This window comes from Helicoverpa armigera, chromosome 17 (assembly GCF_030705265.1).
Source record: "Helicoverpa armigera isolate CAAS_96S chromosome 17, ASM3070526v1, whole genome shotgun sequence".
In the NCBI taxonomy this organism is placed as follows: domain Eukaryota; kingdom Metazoa; phylum Arthropoda; class Insecta; order Lepidoptera; family Noctuidae; genus Helicoverpa; species Helicoverpa armigera.
The window spans coordinates 4,785,601-4,807,578 of NC_087136.1; the positions used below are offsets into that span (position 1 = coordinate 4,785,601).

Genomic DNA, 21,978 nt, shown 5'->3' on the forward strand with positions numbered 1-21,978 from the left:
TATTCCAGATTTATGATTCTGAAAAGTAGGATTTTTATTTCTCTCAAGTAGTAAACAAGCCAGTTTGTTGTATCACGTAGAGCACTTAATAGGTATTTAAAGCAAAATATTATTTTTATTATGTACTGGCACTAAATGCCCAATGTTGCTGTGCCCTAACAGGGTCCATAATTGTACGCAGCTGTAAGCCTATTGAAACACCTTGATAAACTTGTGAAACACAAATAAATGATATGATTATGAAGTTTAAGAGTAGGAAGTTGAGGACCTCACGTCAGCAATAAATCTTAATGACGTATGTTCCAATCAAATTGTTTATCGTGCAACACTGGTTTTGATGAAAACACATAAACCAGTTTAAATGGAACGCAACCGAAACTAGTTTCTATTCAATAGCATTTGAAACATTGGTTTCCTTGAATATTGGAAAACAATTGCCACCTAGCATCAGTCAATAAAGATTCAGACGAGAAAACAATTTCATCTAAGGATTGAATGTGAAGTCAATCGATACAGACAGCTTATCGAAATGATTCCGCGTTCATATCTTCGACTTATCTCTAAGCCAGTAGAAAATAGGAGAAAAAACATGAATGCTTGACGGGTCACGCCTCTCTCATCACTTGGGAGTACTAAATAGTCTCTGGCGTCTTTCGCAACATATCCTACGCGACTTATCGTCTCGTCTGTCTCAATGTTATCGATTTCCACAATAGTTGTGAAGTCAATGTCAGGCTATCTTTGCACGTGCTTATAAAGATGGCGTCGGTTGTACAAATTGAAGGTACAGAACTGCGTATTCAAGCAGGTGTTTACAAACCATCACCGTTACAAGTGTTAAGGCCCAATCGAAGGTAATGGTGTACTAATGGCGGTCATAAATGATAGTATACTCATCTTCCATTTCTAATACAGCTACTTTATTACCGCTAGCCATTTCAAGTGGTCTTCATATCGCACATCGACTGCATTTGTATTTGCTCTGACGAGAGTATAAACAATGCGATCGAAAACAATCACTTCATAGTAATCAAAATTATCGCTTTGGTAGATCCGTGTTTATTTTTAAACAGCTATAAAACTGGATTTAGTCTTTTATCATAGAAATTGCCTGAACTGAAAGGTTTTCAAGAGGAACTGAAGCCAATCTGCTAAAACAAATCCACGGAGATTTTAGTTGCATTACTCCTCTTATGTAGATCTTGCAGCTTGTACGTGATCTCATTATTTCCCTGTATTACTAACATCGCGGGAACTGCTATATTTTAGAAAGGTTCTGAACAACCAGGTACAGAGTAAGGACCTGTACAGAATGGTTATCTACCACCACTAGGTACGCTAATGTCCATTTCTATCTAATCTTCACCTTGTATTTTAAAACAGAATTCAACTTTTATTATATTTTTATCGATGATGATACGGAGATGCATGATATCGCACGTGTCTTTAACAAAATTTCCATGACACATAGGTGTTCCAAGCTCGGTTATCAGTTGAGGACCTCGTGGTTTGTCAACACAAGTAAACATACAAAAGCAATCAACATCCTAACAAGTTCAAGACTTATTATATAAAAAAACAATAGAATTTTCCAATGTTCACCACACGAGACCGTAATTCTTGTTTTACGCACTCGCGGTTACCGTCCGGTAATTTCGCTACTGGCGAGCTCATAAAATTACATAGTTAACGTCCAGACAACGATCAACACGAATTCTTATACACTAAACAGATTTGTTGAATACTATTAATGTTTTGAGAACATTGAAAAAGTATGGGTTATACCAGGTAGAATTTATCTTCAAATGCTCATGGCTTAACAATGTTGGAATTATTTAAAGACATCCCATTAATAGAAGGGAAAGAAGATAAGTAAATAGACAAGTCCCTGAGCAAGCCCGTTACTCGTATATCACGAATCGAGAGAGCAACCGTTGGCAACGCGCCAACTTCCATACTCGACGTAGACCAACTCTATAAGAGGAAACAATATATAACGAAAATTGTCACAGCCGACCAATTTCAGTAGTAACGCCACATCAAAGAGCCACGGCGCGACATACTTATGTTTAATTCAGTAGGATGTTTAGTCACGTATTTGTACGATGGCCTTGGCACTGGCTTCATATTCTCTAAGAAAATGGTCACGTATGATGAAATTTGGTGTGGATACGTCATAATATGGCGACGACCGATGACTAACGTCGCGCGATCCTTGCACGATAGATGTCATGCTTGACTCCACATAACAACTATATTAAATTGAAGATTGTCGCAATCAACGATTGACAGTTGTAACATTAATTTGTAATGAAACTCGAGGTAATGACACCCATATTATATATCAATTTTTTCTCTGATATCTAGGTAGTTAGCTGTAACTAGCGATGTCGAGACTCTACTAACTACTAGGCCAATTGATAAATAATTGGACAAAAATAATTCAACAAATTGCAAAAAAAAATCGCCACTTTAGATTGGACCACAGCCATTTTCAACATCAAACAAGAAAATCTAATCATTTCATAATATTTTTTAAAGGCAAAATGATTACAAAAAAGACGGCAAACTCTGAGCTAGGTCCGGCTTACAACGAAGCTAAAATAAACTATACAAAACGGTGTGAAATGTTCTAAACAATCCGTTTAAGAAGCTCTTTAAATATTCGTGAACATTTTACTAAACAAGGTTAAAGTGAAACCTCACAATTTTAATTCAATTTAGGGCTAATTTTTCAATCATCAGTTAACTTCTATCTGAGGAATAAATATGGCGGTTTGACATATTTTCCATACAAAAGCCGTCAAAACGTTAAAAATATTCCTCAGATAGGAGTTATCTCGCGATTGAAAAATCAGCCCTAAGTAATTCTTATTTCAGTTTTTAAATAGAATTTTTGTAACAGGATTATATGACTATGACTTAATGGAAAACTCTAGAGGCCATAACATTGACGAACAATTGAATTGTTTTCCTTTCACAATAATTACTTATTGTGTTTTTATTTTCAGCACCTTCAATATTACAATTGAGCAGTTAAATAAAAGAAGTAAAATTAAACTGTAGAAAATGGATTTAGAAGTAGCTTGGAAACAATAACCCTCATCTATGCAACTTGACTGTTGCTATAGGACATCCTTTTGTGATTCATACTTCAAAAATTTTAAATAATGGCTTTGAGGATAAAACAATACAGCGATTGAGGTGATTTTCGTCATATAACCGGACCTAGAGCTGTTGCGTCGAGCGAGAATCTGATTGGGTTTTCCTGAGCAAAGAGAATTTTGTACTTTCCCACTGCATCGAGTGCTAATGTTGTCGATGACGCCTACATTCATAACTTGAATGAGGGGCATCTAAAAATTTGACATGATAGGCTAGTTGCCGAAATTCATACAAGTTCGTTTTGTTCAACACACGTTCAAGATACTTTGCTGGTGGTCCGAACATCGAGCAAGCTGCAAAAACATATTAAGTGCGCTCACACCATTTAAAGGCAAGCCTAGTCTTTTTTATATACCAAGATTAAATTCCACAGTTTATTACCGTTTTCTGTTCGATTCTTTATCAAAATAATTGCCATTTCGACAGGTTAAATCGCTTAATAACCAAATAGAACTATAGAGATATCATAACTACTAGCCGAAGAGGCCACGCTCGATAAATTAGGTGCTTCCTTTTATTCTGCAGCGACAAATACGATGACATCATCCTTATGGGTCATGAATTAATATCCAACACTACCAACTGACAAAGGTTGTTCAGCTCAGACCACCTCGAAAGGAACCTTACGAATAATTCCTTTCAACAAAAACTACATTAGAAAGTTTATATTTTTGGTGAACGATAAAAGTCGCTCAAAATTAAAAAGATTTATGCTACAGGAATGTTTTGATTCGAAAACCAAATATTTCTGGCAGTAACAGCATTAACTGCGATCGTATATTTTCATCATTGCTGTCCGAATTAACTAATTGATGTTCGATTAAAGTCGAATTATACGGCGGAATCAATCGTACGGAATAAAACGGCTATGTCAAAATAAGATTTTCTTTTGCTAGATAGAATTGAGTCATAGGATTCATAGGAGTCATTCAACGCAATTTGCGCGTAAGTAGAGAAAGTTTACCAACTAGAGCTGACCATAGCAGCCTGACCGGACTCTTGCGCAATGACATGAGCAACTACAGCCGCCATGTGAATATTTTCGATTTTTATTTTCTTACTACGAAAGATGTATCCAACGAAACCGTAAGACTAAAAATAAATAGCTGGTTTAACTCTGCGTAATCATTATTTACGTCAACCTCAAACTATTTCAGTTAAGACGGTACGTTTAACTGGAATCGAAAATAGATTAAGACAAGGGCTTGGTAAAACACGACAAACGATATATTAGTTTACTTTGATGCGTCAAGTTATCCAGAATCGCGTAGCTGTGCGTTTATGAAACAATTTGTCTTGGCCTTAACGTACCGGTTATTTTGGTATCGCCGTTCGAAGTAGGTCGCCGGCACATGGTAAGAATCTATCATAAAGTTGCGACACTGTACCCGTGTTTGCACATAATTAGACGTTACCAAAATACACCTTTTATGGGCTTCAGTCCCGGTTTTGGGTAATAAAAATATTCATACGCTTTCTCATAGGGTTTAAGTAATTTCCCTTTGCCGGAAATGCGAGTACAGTCATAAGAGTACTGTGCTTTTTGAGATCCGTTTTTTTGTGATAATTTATTTCGAACTTAGTCATATGTACTTCATGGAACCACGTTTATGGACACCTTTTTTACATCTAAGACTGTCAAAGTGTTTTTCTTACATAAAATGATTGCACCATCTTTTCTCCTGGTTTAGTCATACTGATTAAGTTCGTTGTAATTTTAGGCAGGTATGTAGATTTATTTTAGGATCATGACAAGGAAGACAATATCTTGGATATGCTGAAAACACGTGCTTCATGAAAAATTATAGTTAAATCCAATTTTTGTTATCTAGCAGGTGTTCATAATCTGAAGTTTTCTTATGGTGTATCGATTTCTATCTTATCAGTTAGTGTTCAAACAGATAACTACACAAAACAATCTTGATACTTGCTAATCTTATGATTCTGATAATTTTATTTGTATTTTACTAGCATAGCTGTGTTTAGGAATTTATTAACTTCCTATTTAGATCAAAATTATTGATTTGTACAATATTTTTATTATAATAAACACGTTTATTATACCTACATATTTAAACCTCACCGCAAGATATTAATGTCTGAGTCTAATAATTTTAATGTACCTTTCATATAATGTAGGACAAAAACAAACAACAATCATATGACACATACCTACGCTGATTAATTAAATGTATGTATAAATAGTCATTAGTCAAGGCTAAGTAAAACAAAATGTAAACATTAAATAAACAGTTATGAGCCATTTGTCATATTGGAAAGTAAAAGTCATGAACGTTTAAAAAGGTTTGCTCTTGGCCCTGAACGTGACAGGGCCCACCCTTTGTTCAATTAACTACCCTGCTGACAACGGTTGAATAAATGTAACCGTTTATATTGATTAGTTTGGTTACAAAGTGTTACGTGTCTTCAAGTTATAATTCATGATTTAGTATTTTTTATGTCAGTGAAACATTACTTTTTTTTGCCGATGCCTACTCTATTTAGTTAAAAAAAATAAAAATAAATTAAGTACAATTCCACAAATCTCAATAAAACATTGTGTCCAGTTTCCAATAAATAATTCATTACAAATCAAGTTTACCATGTCTGTAAAAATAATACAGCAGTAAAGTTGAATTATTGTTGATAGAATCGACAATAATTCTGTTTGTACGATCAACTTTTTAGAACCTTTGCACCTTTTGATGTTTTACAAGTATTTCATTTTACTTAAGTAATTGTTCAACATTACATAAAAACGTTTGCTTTGCCTTCTCAATTAGTTAAATATTTACACCAATCAGCTGAACACAGGAATTTAATTTACCCAAGAAATAAAAGAATGAATTCATTGAGACATTCTTTAAGTGGCACTTCTATAAGAATTTGTTTAAAAATAACTGATCTAATAATAGAAATTGCTTTCTATTTGTATTTAGTTAATGTAGTTTTAATTACAAAGGGTTGCTTACACTCATTCATGAATGACTGTTTATAGTTGAGCTATCATAGTAATTTAAAGAATGTAAGAAAAGAAAACAGCTAATCTAAAATAAAACTTATTGTTATAAAATTGGTGGCATTCTGAAACATATTTAGTTTTTTTTAGTTCAGTCATTTATTTTTAAGTATCAAGTTTGTTTCAGTACATTGACATCAGTATTGTATGGGGGTAAGATTAAGAATACTTAATATGTAATATAGATTGATAACAGTTACTTAATACATAAATATGATTTAATGATAACGGTCTTATCTAATAGTAACACGCTATATTACTTACTAGCAATCAATTAGACTTTTAGAAACTTACATCCTGTGCCTTTAGGTAATATGATTAACATACCTTCTAAAGGACTATGCTGGGAGTCTTCGGACTATGACCAATATGTTACTAAATTCCTGGTTATTCAAGGTTCAAGCTGCTCTTATTTCATAATTTGAAGATGAGATAAATTAAATATGGCTATCTACTGGTGACTACAAGCTTATTGATAATGTGAATCTCAAAATAAAAATTATGTAAGAAATTACTTAAATATTATCACATGATCATCACTTTCACAAGACTACATTATGAAAATATTACAAAATAATTACCAAGTCTTCCGTATGGTCAAGAGACCTTTCGCTGGCCTCTTCCCTCCTGCATCGGTGATGACTGAGAAGCGGTCACTCAAGCTTCTTTTAACCTCCGGGAGGCGCGTACCTGATGACAGCCTCAATGACTTGCCAGTCACAAGTCCCTGCGACTTCTTCGACCTTAACTCAACAGGATCGTCAATCTCCCCTTCCTCCAACTGCAGAGACACTCGTTTACCTTGCTTCTTGTACTTCAGAGCAGCCTCTGACACATTGCCGTCAAACTCACGGTTCTTGTTAAACCCACGCTCACTCTCACCAAATCCTTGGACGAAACAGAGCATAATTTCATCAGGATACGACTCCTTCATTTAGAAGGTCATAACTAATATTCGATAAACGTAATCCACTCGAATAAGGTCACAGCAGTCAACGATTCGTTACACCAACTTTAATTTGCTAGGAAAGCGAGTCACCGGACATTTTCTAACACGAAAACAGTTCAGACTTCTCTGAATTTCGATATAAACTTATTTTGTTATGGTGTACGCAACTGGGTTACTAAAACACATTAACATCGATAACTTTGTAATAAAATCGTAAATCACACGCTGCACACCACAGCATTATATATTAATCAATTAAAATTCACAATTTCAATGTCCTTTTATAATTACGAAATCACAATAGTTCGAAAAATCGAAGGATTTATGTAAGCCGCCGAAAAATATCGGGGTAAACTGACATTTCTTTCACGTTCGGTAACCGCCCGTACGTCGTGTTGCGTTCGGAAACACAATCTTGCACGGCCTCGGCTGTTTGCGAACTGACACCGGTTTGGCCGCCCCCACTCAGCCTAGCGTCCACGCGGCGACTCACAAAATGTGCGCCGCGGCACAATGAATGAAGAATGTGACGTCGTTTTGTATGGCACCTGACAAGTGCCAATTTTTTCACGGCAAGTATTACGTTGTGTTATTAAATCGGAATTACAACCCACATAATATAATTCCAAATAGACACTCATATTCCTTACTCAGACATATAGGTATTATACAGATTATAATTCACAGATTTCTTATTGTTGGGTGTTTCAAGAAAAAAATGAGGCAGCTGCCATAATGATCATACAAAAACGACACAATTTGTGTAGTTCTGTGACCCTGCTGAGACGGATTCAACAGATTGACGTGAAGGAAAATTCCTATGCTCAATTACCACACTGGCAAAAGGCTAAGTAGTAAGTAGATAATCGCAGTACCTATGTAGGTATGTTTAAGAGGAAAAGATCTAAGTGTTGCCTACTCGAGCTGCGTCTTATCATCACATAGAAAGGCAACTTCCAGCATAAAGAACGATGAGGACATGTTGCATCTACACTACAAAAATAAATCGGCACACGGCAGAGTATGAGCCACACCGCAAATAATCGCTTTGAAACCTTCAGTTACCATTATTATCTAATCCTATAACGTAAAGAAAATAGGTAAATCAGTGAAGAACGTTGAAATATATAATATCCCATTGCGTGACGGTCCGGTTGGATCAATACCGGGAAAACAAAGCGAATGTAGGATTGTCAGGGTTACGGGAAGCAAACTCACTTAAAATGCTGAAAGTGTCGTTACTAAATACATTTCAAGTAAGTCTTTATTGCTTCGATCTTAATTAAGGACTTTTTTTATCTGGAACCTCGTAAACTGAACTGTTCCTCGTATACCAATTTCTTTTAATACCTGAGTTACACCGAGGCGAGCCAAAAAACAATGGATACTTTTTAATGTGGCGAAAATAAATTTATAGAGAATCGATTTGACATGGGTCGGATGGAAATCTTGTTGAATTCCAATTTTACCTGTCGTACTTTTGATTGATTGAGACCTTGAAAACCGGCGAAGAACACGAGATTATACTTTTATAATAGGTAACCTGTAGATAGGTAATATAGTCTAGGAAAATGTTTGTGATTGGGCAAAACCACGTAGGTATGTAACTAGCTAGCCTGATAACAATTGTTATTTTGTGTACCTATGTATAATTATAATAATCATATTTTAACCGTCACCAATTAAGGTCTAGTTACCTACGTCATAATGTTCATTATTCCCAGTTCCCAGGCTGCCCGTAGAAAAATTACTGATCAATTTAGATTTCAGATTAAAATTGACAAGCTAATGTTAAAATTCAATCTCCAAAGTTACGCAGACAAGCCTTTTCGAGTCGGATTTCACTTTTATCCGTCAAATCCGGACGAAAACGTTTATTTCAAAGAAAAAATAGCGGAATGCCACATACGCTTCAATCGTAATCGAGTCGGGATTGGATCGCAGTCGAATGTGAATCGTATGTTGCTTGAGTAAAATTACGAGAATCAGGCTTACCCTACGCCGATACAAAAATCTTAGAATTATTGAGAAATAACATAAGAATAAATTAAAATTACGTAACAATAAAATTCAATTAAAGTTAAAAATTATTACGAATGACGCAACACCAAAATAAATAATATAAAAATGTAATGCTAAAATCTTTCATAAAACTTTTATATTTTTTTTCTTAACAACATAAACAAATTGAACCTATAATTTAAAATTAAGAAATAAAATTGAAATAAGTTGCTATTAAAAAATACATTTAAAATTGGTATTCGACTATTTATAATAAATATCCGATTTAGGTATCGAATGCACACCGATTATTGAAAAAAAAAAACTCTATTCCAAACTCTAGCTCTACTTCTTGTCTGTGACTTTGATCTTGTAAATTGTTAATTTTTATTGTGTATTTTATTTATGTGACCAATTTGAATAGTACCTTGTCATTTGCCTCGTATCGATTCTTCTTCTTTTTTATTATTATTATTTTTGTTATGCATAGTTTGGTTTAGTTTAATTTAAGTTATTTTTAATTTGAACGTTGTGCGCACCTATAATTGACATATTTACGCAGGACTTATTACAATTGTAAACGTATATATGTGAACGTATTTGTAAATAAGTTGTTGGTGTGCCTAAATAAATAAATAAATATGTGCTGATTTTTTAAGGTAGTTATGAAACATAAATAAGTGCACGAAATGTGTTGCAACGGATTGAAAATGTTATAAATATGACGTTTGTGTTGTGTTTGAGAAAGTGATGCGATTATTTATTGGTAAGTTTTCACCAAATTTGATATGCCTAACTTTTCAATAGACTTAGAAACACCGTAATTATTATCTATTTCTGAATTAACTGACACCTTCGCACCTTGTTGTCAAATAAGTGAGCTCTAAAATTATAGTTAAAATACTTTTGATCAGGGATTACGGACTTAGAATTCATGTGTTGAAAGTTAGTACAAATTCTTGACTTCCATGTCGCGATTCAAAATATCCCGCCGAATCAACGGTAGTCATATGTCAAATCTTGTCGAGCAGAGGGGTTATATTACAATGTCCATTATTTTTTTTCTAGGTCATAAAAACTCTTTATTGCCAGTCTTTATGGTTTTGGTTATGTTCTGGCGTCCAGGCAATTCGAGGTAGACAGTGCTAAGTTCAATGGGTTCAATTCCCGCACTATTCAAATCTTTTAAACTTTTAATCATGTATTACGGTGCTAAACAATCGGCCGACAGTTGACCAGGTTGCCAATTCTTTTTTTAAAGAAAATCTTGATTCTTAACAAAGTTTTTAGAATCTTTGTAATATGCGTGCTAACATTCATCTTCATAGTGATTTATGAGCTCACAAACAAACAATCGACGGACTTAAAAGTTTGCAGTACCTACACCTACTCTTAGTTGTTTGACTGCATCTGCCCTCTTTATGGAATGACAAGGCTATGTATGATGGATTACCGGTTCAAATTCGCAGATTGACATTTATTAATCTAAGGAGTCGCATTTGGCAGTCGAAACTCTTTCAAATGAATGACCTCTCGTCCTCACATTTAAGGTTAGTCCAGTTCTAGTGACCTCCTTGTTTTCCAACCGTATTTTTCATTGCCATTACTCAAGTAAAAGCAAATAACATTAGTGTTCTGATCGAGATTGTAGGTAAACGAATTAAAGGCACGATTTCTTGAAAACAGGAAAAAATAAATAAAATATAACTATGTACCTAATGGATCTGTAGCAAACAAACCGAGAATTGAGATAAACATGTAACTAAGTCAGTTATTTTTGGTGGTTCTTCATTGGTAGGTTATAAAATTTTATATTGCTGTTGATTTCATGGCCCTTGTATAAAAGTTTCTCGACGACTGCCCATAAAGAATCGATATTTTATCGCTATCTCTGAAGTAGACACTTTTGGAACAGTTCTGAAATGGAACCTACCTATAATGCGCATACAAATTTTTGGTCCCTTTCTCAAGATAAGCACTTACCCACGCGATTATAGCTTTATTGAAAAAGGTGCTTAGATTAACATAGTCCTCTATCATCATAAGATCCCTCTATCATCATAAAATCCTTCTGTCTGCCATACGCCTTCTTCGAGATCGATAGAAAGATGCCTGCCGTTGTTAGGTTCTACAATGATGTCTCGTCATCTTCATCAATGCGTTTTGGAGGTTTTATATTCATTTAATGTACAAGAATAATATCAACTTGGTTTGATCTACATAAACATTTATGTCCGCGTCCTTCAGTCATCGGGGTGTCTCATATGCCCGTCCTTCGTTTCTTGTACATACGCAAGTACCTATATCTCATTTTTTGTTGATTGCTTCTAAGCTCCAGTAAATGATGTGTTTATCGCTTTGTAGCTTTATGTAAAGGAATTCTGAATAGGCAATTCAGATATTCATAAGTGCGACAAGAACGCAAACAGGGTAGTTTACGATCGATATAATCCGGTGCTAACAGGAATCACCTAGGAAACGGGAAAACCAAACGTTGTTTGACGTTTATCGGGATAGGAAAATATAAGCAGAAACAATGTTATCGTTTAATTAGTAGCTCTTATTTTTTGTAATCCTTTGAAACTCTTGCTAAACATTTCCTCATCAAATCATTTAAAGCATCATTGACCATACTTAGCATTATTGACAAAATTTTTAGGTTTTACCTACACCTAATATACCTACCAGCGCGTAATAAGAAGCAATATATTAGGTAGCAGTGTCTAATTACTCAGTATTAGCGAATTACTTAGTGTTATGTTCTCCCATACAAGCTAGAATTAGCAATAGGATCCTATCTTTTATTAGCCATTCCTAAGTCTATCTGTTGTTTAGCTTACTATAGGGATTTGACATAGGTAGGTAATTTACTTGTATGGCACTAATGTCACTCATTAAGCGTTTATTATATTTCTATGATTTCATATTGTTATGCCAAATCATTTGAAGTTTTCCTTGACCGATCAAACATGATACCATTAGCTGCGGGCAAGAGAAAACTCAATTTTGATTACCTACAAACTTATTTACGTTATAAATATTTTCTATGGTAAAAAAACAAAGCAAATTAATATGAAATTAGAGCTAAATTTAAAGAAGCGTCTACCAAGAATAATGTAATTTATAATCGACACTCCTTCCATTAAGAATTTGTAAACAATCCACGCAAGTGCACAATATTTACTGGACAGCGCTGACGACGCGAAATAAGGATCTCAGCATCAAAGTACAAGCTTCCTAGAACATCTTACATCTGTCATAGCTAAATATAGTTCCCAGGAGATTATTTTCCCTTGTTTGTTATGAACGCTTGCGAAAAACAAGATCCAGGAAAAATCACGATCATCGATAATTTTGATCGATTGTTGACGGAACTCGGATACCGAGAGCTGAAAACAATGGATGATCGAATACTCTTCAAAGCTCTTTTAACGTCTTAAGTTCAATAAACTGCAGATTTATTGGTGTAATCTGTAAAGACAGGTCGTTTCATATATTTTATACGGAATATATAGGTCACTTTCTTAGCCGTATTGAAGGATGAATCAGAGTGAACCCGGAACTAATATTGGTATGATTTACCGTATTGGCGGACTATTATAATATCAATAAATGATTGGTAATGTAATTCAGTATTTCTAAACTGTTCTTGTTTTTCGATCCGGTTTATCAAACGTCTTTAAGAAACTTTATTACTGTTTTCGATTTTTTGTTTTAATTACAGGCAGCGTTTCTAACCACTGTCATCTCTTCAGAAATACTTTTTGTTTACAATTCATTGTATAAGTTTGTAAACAAAACATGACTGTAGATACCTACTGGTATTATGTTGTCAAGATATAACACGGCAACTCTATTTAGCATTTCTAATTACGGATGAAAAACAAAACATCAGTACCACATACGTAGATAAGTAGTTTATTTATTTAAAAAAACAGTTTCACTAGAAAGTAGATCAAATACTCCGATTAAACAATAACAAGTCTTGTCTATGTCTAAAAGAACACAGGTAAATTCGACTAAATATTCCATGAAACGTCAGCGGTTAGTCTAAAGTTCTCGAAGATTCTTCCAATACCTGCTATTAGGCTCCTAACAAATTCTGACGCATTTAGGTCAGCCATAAACCTATTAACTGAGAAACCTGGCTTGTATTGAACAAGAAACAACGTATTACATGAATTTTGTGAATCGGTAATTCTGTAAACTAAGTATACGTAGATTCTTTAGTAAAGTATGGCCGCTGTTTCGAAGGCACGTGAAACTCATAACGTTGGGATTAGATCGGAAAAGTTTTACGTTTCCATAGGTATTGTTAAATCAACTTGTTTGCAGTTTTTTTGCTAGATTTTTATACTAGACTTTTATGAGTTTTGATAACTCAATTCAAAACGTTTCGTTCTTGATTAAAATAAACTTTGCAGTAGCTGGTATGATGGTTACGTTTAAACCGCATATCGTAGAAGAGCTTACGTACGTCTTTGCCACTTACACATAGAGGATAATATTCTCGTCATAACTAAGTTATACTATGATGACGGCATAGGTATAACGATGTTACGTTGATTATAAAACGTCCGACAATTACGGACACGAGAAAAAATTACAGCTGTAAACTAGTGATGTAACCCTCAGACTACGGCAAAAATCTTAACCTGATTAAATAGTTCTGCGCCATTCAGGAATTAATACCGACTGGCAGGTGAATGTGACGTTCAGAATATTTGGCACACGTGCGAGGGAGTGTCGCTACGTCACTTGGCAAAAACATCATGGCGACTGTCTACTTACGTCACTAGAGACACTTTCAAATTAAGAACTAAGAATTTCCTTCATGCCGGATAAACACAACGCGTGCAGTTTACCTTGAGGCCAAGAACAATTCATTACTTTAACCTACCTTAATTAATTTAATCTCTGTTAGTATATTTTCTAGGGGCGACCAACAGTTAAAATGATAATGAGGTAAGTGCATCGGTTCCGCTTGGCGAGGTATATGGCGGTCTTGCGGTTAAGTTACGCTGGTAACCGAGGTAATTCGTATGTAAACGAATTGATAGCATCCACAAGTTCCTTTAAAGAGTATCAAGAAACACGTATTATTCGTAAAATTGGTAAAATATCATCAAGGTATATTAATATACTCAGCATGTTCAGTGAGCGTTTCAACAGCTCATCACCTGATATCAAGATTTGTATTTTTAGCTCCATCAATCGATTCTCGTTGTTCAATAGTCAATCGATTGTAGTGAACAAACGGTCAAAATTCTATTGACAGAAGCAGTCTTAACATACTTTGTAACCACCTTTACAGCGTAGGCAGTTGTTTTGTTACACCTAACATAAATTAAATATTGGCAACGTCTTAGATCTAGGCTTTAAGTCAACCCCTGATGTTGTGTGCCAAATACGAGCTTGTTGACATGCAGAATGTGGACTTGTCGTTATGGAGAGTGACCTAATATCGCAGAAGCCTTGCCTTACATATATAATAGAGAAACTTTGTTATTTGGCAGGATTAAGGGATCAACAGAAGGTAGGTATTTATGCCTTATTAGGTTTAGCTCGATCAACATCTGATGTCCTTGACTGGTAATTGGCACCGCATATTGTGTCTCCTTAACTGTAATATATCTATTTTCCATTTTATAATACATTCGTCTTTGATGTTTCGAACATTGTGTAATTAACAAAATGCTCAGGAGACGTGATTATGTTAAGCCAACCCACCACAGAAAAAACATTAGGCTTTCTTCATGTGCGTGGTTCAAGCTTCAGAAAGAGGCCAGACCAAAACATCATCTTCACCCCATTCAAACAAATGAAGCCAAATTAAAACTAAGTATCTACATAAATTGCGAACGAAAGGTGATATTTCACTAAATTGACTTGGATTTATTGACTGAAAAGGTCAGACTGCAGTGTCAATTGGTCAACATCCACACATAGCCTGGACACTTACGCAAATTATAGTCCACATTAGCATACATCAAATCAACCTTTTAAGTATGATTATTGCTGTTTGCACCTTCTAAGATAAGCGTGGAAGTTGTTTTCCTCTATTTTTATGTAATGCTGTCATTGAAATTAAAATAACCTTAGATAACAGTATTGTTATAAATGCGTCAGTTGCCTATAGGTAATTTGCTGAATAAATTGTTGCGGCTACTTCAAGTAAGATAATGTTTTGTGCCTCTGCAGAACGAAATGAAAATAAGATCACATAATGTTCGGCAATAAGGAACGGTTATATTACTTTCAGTGTCCGCAATAAAAACAACGGGGAGACCATAAAAGCCTGTCGACATATCTAAATGCACTGCAAAGTTCAATCACTTATAGCCGCCATATTAGGTCAAGTCTTTGCTGCAGTTTTACTCCGACGCCACGTTTGTTTTCCAACAGCAGTAATATTTAAGGAAAAGTAGACCCTGGTTAATGAAATGTCCAGATTTATTTGTCAATTTAGCTGTAAAGAAGTAAACACAAAATAAATAGTTCTAATGAGGTTGACCATAAACGCTACATATTATCTTCAAATACATAATTAAAATGCTTTACTACATAATTATTAAGTTATCTAACCTTCGCGGAAGCATCGGAGTGGAAACCTTACATAAGAGGAAAACCTCATACATAATGTAAGTGTAATTCGCGCTGGACGAAGCTTAGCTAGGCTATACTTGGCTTCCAAGGATCCCTGGATTTGCAGTCCTAACAGCCTTTCATACTCAAATATTGAAAGCATTCTGAAGGACGCAATCTTCGAAGAAAATTTCTTCACAAACTTAGTTCAATACGGCACGCAATTCTTTTCTAATACAGGAAATTTAACCTCGTTTCCAGCAAACCAGTAGGTCATCTTATCGTGAAGGCGTTCCCACCTTAATGCGAGTGCCTATTGGAAATAGGACGGGGTTATCCAATAAAACGACCGACTAATGGACATTTATAGGAGACTGAAGATACGACAATGAAGCATTGTGAATCATAGAAGCGCTAGCGGCTTTTGTGGACAATATTCTTGCATTTGTAGTTTTCATGATTGCTTATGAATATTCTTCTATTAAGCAATGTTCCATTCCTACTTTAATCTAATAGGCATAATTTCTGGAATGATACAATTGACAAGGATAATTTCTGAAGATTGTGAGTCACTTAAATGCAAAGAAATATGAATCAGCTAAAGTTAAGAGCAAAAAAAGTTAACAGATTCAGTGAATGATCGAGGAAAACGTTTTGCAACAAATTGAGAACAAAAGAAAAATATTTTTGGTTTTTCTGTGAAAAAAATTATACAACCAAATAAAAAGTGTCTATACAATTGATTTTAGAAACTTTACTTACATAATAATTATTAAGGAATCAATAGAGTACTAAGGACTTACTAAAATGCGTGGGAGAACCCAATGCAATTCTATTGTGGCTACTGGAATTTCGAGACTTGTCCAAGTAACTGGATTAAGCAAAATCGCAACTGAATCTGAGGAATGCATCTAAACTTAGACGCTCAACCTCATTGGTGATGAAATAGAATTGATTGGTTATGGTAACTGCGTATAAATATTTATGCATACAAATAAATGCTTTCCTACCGATTTGGGATTAGTCATCGGCTCAAATATTTAATATTGCAATATTGAACTGTGTTTAATTTTGGAAACCGTGATGATTTTTAAATGTCTATCATTATTCAGATTTGTTTAGTAAAGTATTGGTGACGTGTGGGCTTAATTAGTTTTTGATTGGTTTACCTTTCAAAAATAATTAAGCATAAACCACCGATTTGAAACTTATTATTTTTACTAATTGCGTACATAGTTACCAACTTTAAGCATTACTTTATTGTTTACCTTCTAATAATCTCACCGTATTATATCTCATTCACGCGATTTTTCTCAGAATCTTTGTGATATTTACAAAAAGATAAATGAAGTGATATGAAATGAAAATATTTACTTTAATACATGAAGACAAAAACGTAAACTTTGCCAGTGGCACGTACACTCTAGATATGGAACGTAGTAACAACATTAATTTTATCTACGAGTAGGTACGTATAAATTAACATGTAGGCATTTGTGTTCCTAAGATACAGTCAACTTAATATTTTGTTGCTTAGCAACTATTCATTTTGATTGTGATAAAAGTGTAAGTACCTAACTTACGTCCGTGAATGTTTCTGCCAGCATAAGAACCTTGTTTCTTTATGAAAGTAACCTATGACAAAAAAAAATTACTTCCCTTAATAGAAATATTAATAAAGTTTATTTTTCCTATACTTCCGTCTACTATTGTTATTTCTTCATTTAAGTATGTCTCTGTTTCTTTCTAAATGTTAATTTACAACGAGTAATTTAATTCAGTCAAATAAACTAAAAAGTAATTATTCTTTAAACTTAAACTTGAAATGGCCATGAACAAGCCGTATGTACAATTAACCTTAAGTAAAATATGGTTGAACTTTCAACATTTATGTTACAGCATTATTGTAGCCATATTTGCAAAATGAATTGTCTTTTCTGTTTCTCTTGTGCTTAAATCGAGTTTCGCATGAAGGATTCTGTTAAAATCTCCAACGTCTATCAATCGAAGAGTTCATTACTTAGGTACGAAAGTACCAAAATCCATTTCAAAATCTCATTGATATAACGGGGAAAGCAATATTAGATATTTTTTTATATTATACTTACATAGAAACTATGTGAAAAAAATGCTGTCACAAATTACAATATTAACTTTTGAATAATATTTTTATACTAGGAATCAGACGTAGAAAAACTAATAATATTTAGCTTACTATCTATTTTATTTAACAATGCACCTTGAGCTTCATACAAAACATAATATTCTTAGAAATGTACCTTTGTTCAACATTTTGTAAATTCAATGAAGATTGGCGCTATTACGTCATATCACATTGTTTTAATTCAATAGCTAGCTATGTTTTTAACTTGAAAAGTAATCTAGCTATGTTTGTCTAATCATCTGCTTAGCGGTTTTTCCCAACCAGGTTGAAAAAAAGATACCTAGATATTCTTGCTCATATTTGAACTAACCAAATGTTAAGTACACTCTAGGTAAGTAAACTCTATCTTATACCAACTGAAGGGTGAAATGCATTAACATTCTTATCTTATGAGAAAATCGAAAGTTTAATAACAATAATCCAAACTAAAACTCAAAAGGAACAACAATAGTAGCATTATTAACTGAACAGTTTCTGTACAACAACGAATCATAATTAGGTATATCAGTAGACTTAAAGTATAATAAGTATCTTAACCTAACCCCCAATCCTCTGATCTCTCACATAATTATTTATGAAAGCTTGAAACATGCTAGTGATTATAAATCCCAGCAAATACCAAATCAGCATTGAAGACTATAGGAGGTATGGGATTAAAAGAAATAATATACTAATTTGATATTGAAATATTTATTCTATACTTTAAATGGTACTTGGAAGCAATACGTCCGTCTAACAAGATCCCGTGACGCAGTGTGTGTAGAGTTAAATAAACAGTAGATTGTTCAGATAGAACAAAGAACAATGTTATCGAAAGTTAGGGGTATTAGTTTTTGCTTTATATAATCCAACACGCCCCCTCAAAAATTAATCCCTAACTTTTAGTCATTCGTTAGTTTACTATACAGTATCTAGTCTACAATTCAACATTACAAAGTGAATACCAACTTATAAATACGACGTAACATATTATACTTCCAAGTAAGGTCTGGGACAACTGTACAATAATGGTCCAACATTTGCTGCACAGGATCAGGGAAACCCAGAAAACCTGATCAGACCATTTCATAATGAAATTGTACTTAAATTAAAACTTATTCTATACCCAATCCTTTTCTCAGTCTTATAAAAGACACGACTGGTAAAGGTTTTGTCAACAAGTCTGCCAACTGGTTACCTGTGGAAATATAATTTAATTTTATTACATTTTTCTCAACTTGTTCTCTAGAGAAATGATATTTTATATCTATGTGTTTGGACCTTTTATGACTTGTTGGATTATTAGCTATGCTAATACATCCGTTATTATCTTCATATAAAATAATGGGCTTATTAATTTTTAAGTTTATGCTTTCTGCCAGAGACTTAAGCCATAATGCTTCTTTAACAGCTTCATATAAAGCCATATATTCGGATTCAGTAGACGAGACCGCTACTGATGTTTGTCTCTTTGTACACCATGTAATTGTATTTTGATCAAATAATTTAAACACATATCCAGTAGTGCTTTTCCTATCATTACAATCGTGGCCACCCCAATCTGAGTCGACATATCCACTTAGGATGTTATTGTAATTATTTCTTGTATATGTTAACTTCAAATCAATTGTGCCTTTGATATATCTTAAAACTCGCTTTAAGCATAACCACAATTCTTTATTGTTCTTATTTGTGTACCGACTTAAAATATTTACGCATGTACTTAAGTCCGGACGCGTACAAAGCATAATGTACATTAAACAACCGATCAGGTGACGGCATGGTGCGTCACACTTCTTATCAGCGTTAAGAGCTTCATAGTTTAATTTAAGCTCCATCGGTGTGTTTATAGGATTGCAATCACTCATATTAAATTTATTCAAAACGGTTTTAATGTAAGCACTTTGGTCTAAAGTAATTTTATCATGGTGTCTCTCTATTTTAATGCCCAAAAATAATTTGATATCGTGTAAGTCGGTCATTTCGAATTTAGTCATTAAATATGCTTTGAAATTATTCATTGTTTGCAAATCTGCACATGCTATAACTAAATCATCGACGTACAAGATTACGTAAATATTTTTAGAAATGTCTCCTTTACCTTTCATATATATACACCTATCTACTGGGGAGTTCTGAAAACCTATTTCTTTGAGACATTGTTCAAATGTTTCGTACCAACATCTAGCTGATTGTTTTAAGCCATAAAGAGCTTTGTTTAATTTGCATACGTAATTATCTTTACATTTTACACCTTCAGGAACTTTCATGTAGATTTCTTCCTTTAGTGTACCATTTAGAAATGCTGTTTTTACATCCATATGATGAATCAGTAAATTATATTGATTTGCGTAGCTAATTAAGAATCTAAAGCTTGCTATTCTAGCAACTGGTGCAAATGTTTCATTATAATCACTAAGATATTCTTGACTGAAACCTCTAGCGACAAGACGTGCCTTATATCTTGAAGGTTGACCTGAAACGTCATTTTAATAGTGAATATCCATTTACAGTCTACAATATTTTTATTTAATGGTTTTGGTACTAATGTCCATGTATTATTTTTCTTAAGAGAATTGAGTTCTTCTCTGACTGCTTTTCCCACTGATTCCTATCGTTCAGAGATTTAATTTCATTTAATGATTTTGGTATATTACTTGTGATGGATAACGCACTATAGACATCATAGTCATTTTCATTATATGATTTACGCGAACATGTTTTCAGTCTTTCACTTCTTCGTAAATTTAAAAATTCATCAGGTTTATCCTGATTTTTGTGTTTCAAACTACTCTCAGATTCATTTTCAGGTTCATTCGGTATTTCATGACTACCGATTTTTCGAATTTTACTTGTACTGCATTCATCAGATTGAGAGCTATCTGATTTAGGGCCAGAACTATGAGACTTATAAGACACTGATTTTGTTACGGAGTCATTATCAGTTTCGTCTTGGGAATATGTATTATTACTCCGTTCAGGTCGTAATGAAGGCCTAGATTCGATAAAATTAGTCTCATCAATTACAACGTCCCTTACAGTTTCATATTTTTCGAATTCTGTATTCCAAACTTTATAACCATTGGGTTCATAACCTACCAGTATTCCTTTCCACGACCTATTGTCAAATTTGTTTTACTGGTTTTATTATGAACATATACAGTTGAACCGAAAACTCTGAGATTTTTAACGCTTGGTTTCCTATCATGCCACATCTCGTATGGTGTCTTTGATTGACTTAAAGCTTTCGTAGGCGTAATATTTATTAAATAAACTGCAGTTAAAACTGCATTTCCCCAAAACGTTTTGATGCTTTAGTGCCATTTAACATAGCACGAGCTTTTTCTGTTATTGTGCGAACCATACGTTCTGCAACACCATTTAACTGTGGGGTTCTAGGAACTGTTAAATGATAGCTTATGCCTCTTTCTCTACAGTAGTTTTTCATTTCGGTGGATAAGTATTCACCACCGTTATCACTAAAAGATTTACTACTTTGAAATTGAATTTAGCCTCACTTTTAGCGACATAGTCTTTAAAAGCTGTAAACACTTCTGATTTGTAAGTTAACATATACACCACACAATAATGTGTGTATTCATCAACAAATAAAACAAAATAATTTCTGTTATCTATTGTTGGAGGTGTTATAGGACCACAAACATCTGAATGCACAATAAACAGAGGGCGTTTAATGTAACTTTTGTCTTTAACTTTATTAAAAGGCAGGCGAGTCTGCTTCCCATTTATGCATGCTTCACACAACTTATCATTTGGAGTTACGGTATTTATTTCATCTAAGTCATCAATCATATTATGACATTTTAACTGCAGGAATTTAGTTTTACTTATATGTCCTAGGCGTTGATGCCATAATTCATATTTATTTTCATTAACATAACATGCTTGGGAAGCGGATTCCCCTTTTATTACTGGTATTTTAAACTCTAGAACTATAAGATTATTCAATGTCTTACCTTTCATGATGATTTTACCTTCCTTTGTAATTTGTGTGCCTTTGTCATCAAATATTATGGTGAATCCTGCTTGCTGCATCTTTGATACCGATATTAAATTATATGGTACTTCGGCACAGAACAATACATTTGTAAGTAT

The 21,978-nt window shown here is 33.9% G+C and overlaps 1 protein-coding gene across 3 annotated transcripts in view; it reads right to left on the minus strand.

Moving 5' to 3' along the window:
- The window catches only part of LOC110373838 (uncharacterized), a 73,689-nt gene that overhangs the window by 29,484 nt on the left and 22,227 nt on the right, over positions 1-21,978 (minus strand). The window contains exon 1 of one of the 3 annotated variants that reach the window (XM_064038934.1): positions 6,766-7,651. The exons of the other annotated variants lie outside the window; for them this stretch is intronic. Within the exon in view, the coding sequence (XP_063895004.1) occupies positions 6,766-7,118 (353 nt within the window). The 5' untranslated portion in view covers positions 7,119-7,651. Of the gene's footprint in view, positions 1-6,765; positions 7,652-21,978 lie in introns of those variants that run through there. 3 annotated transcript variants of the gene reach the window in all.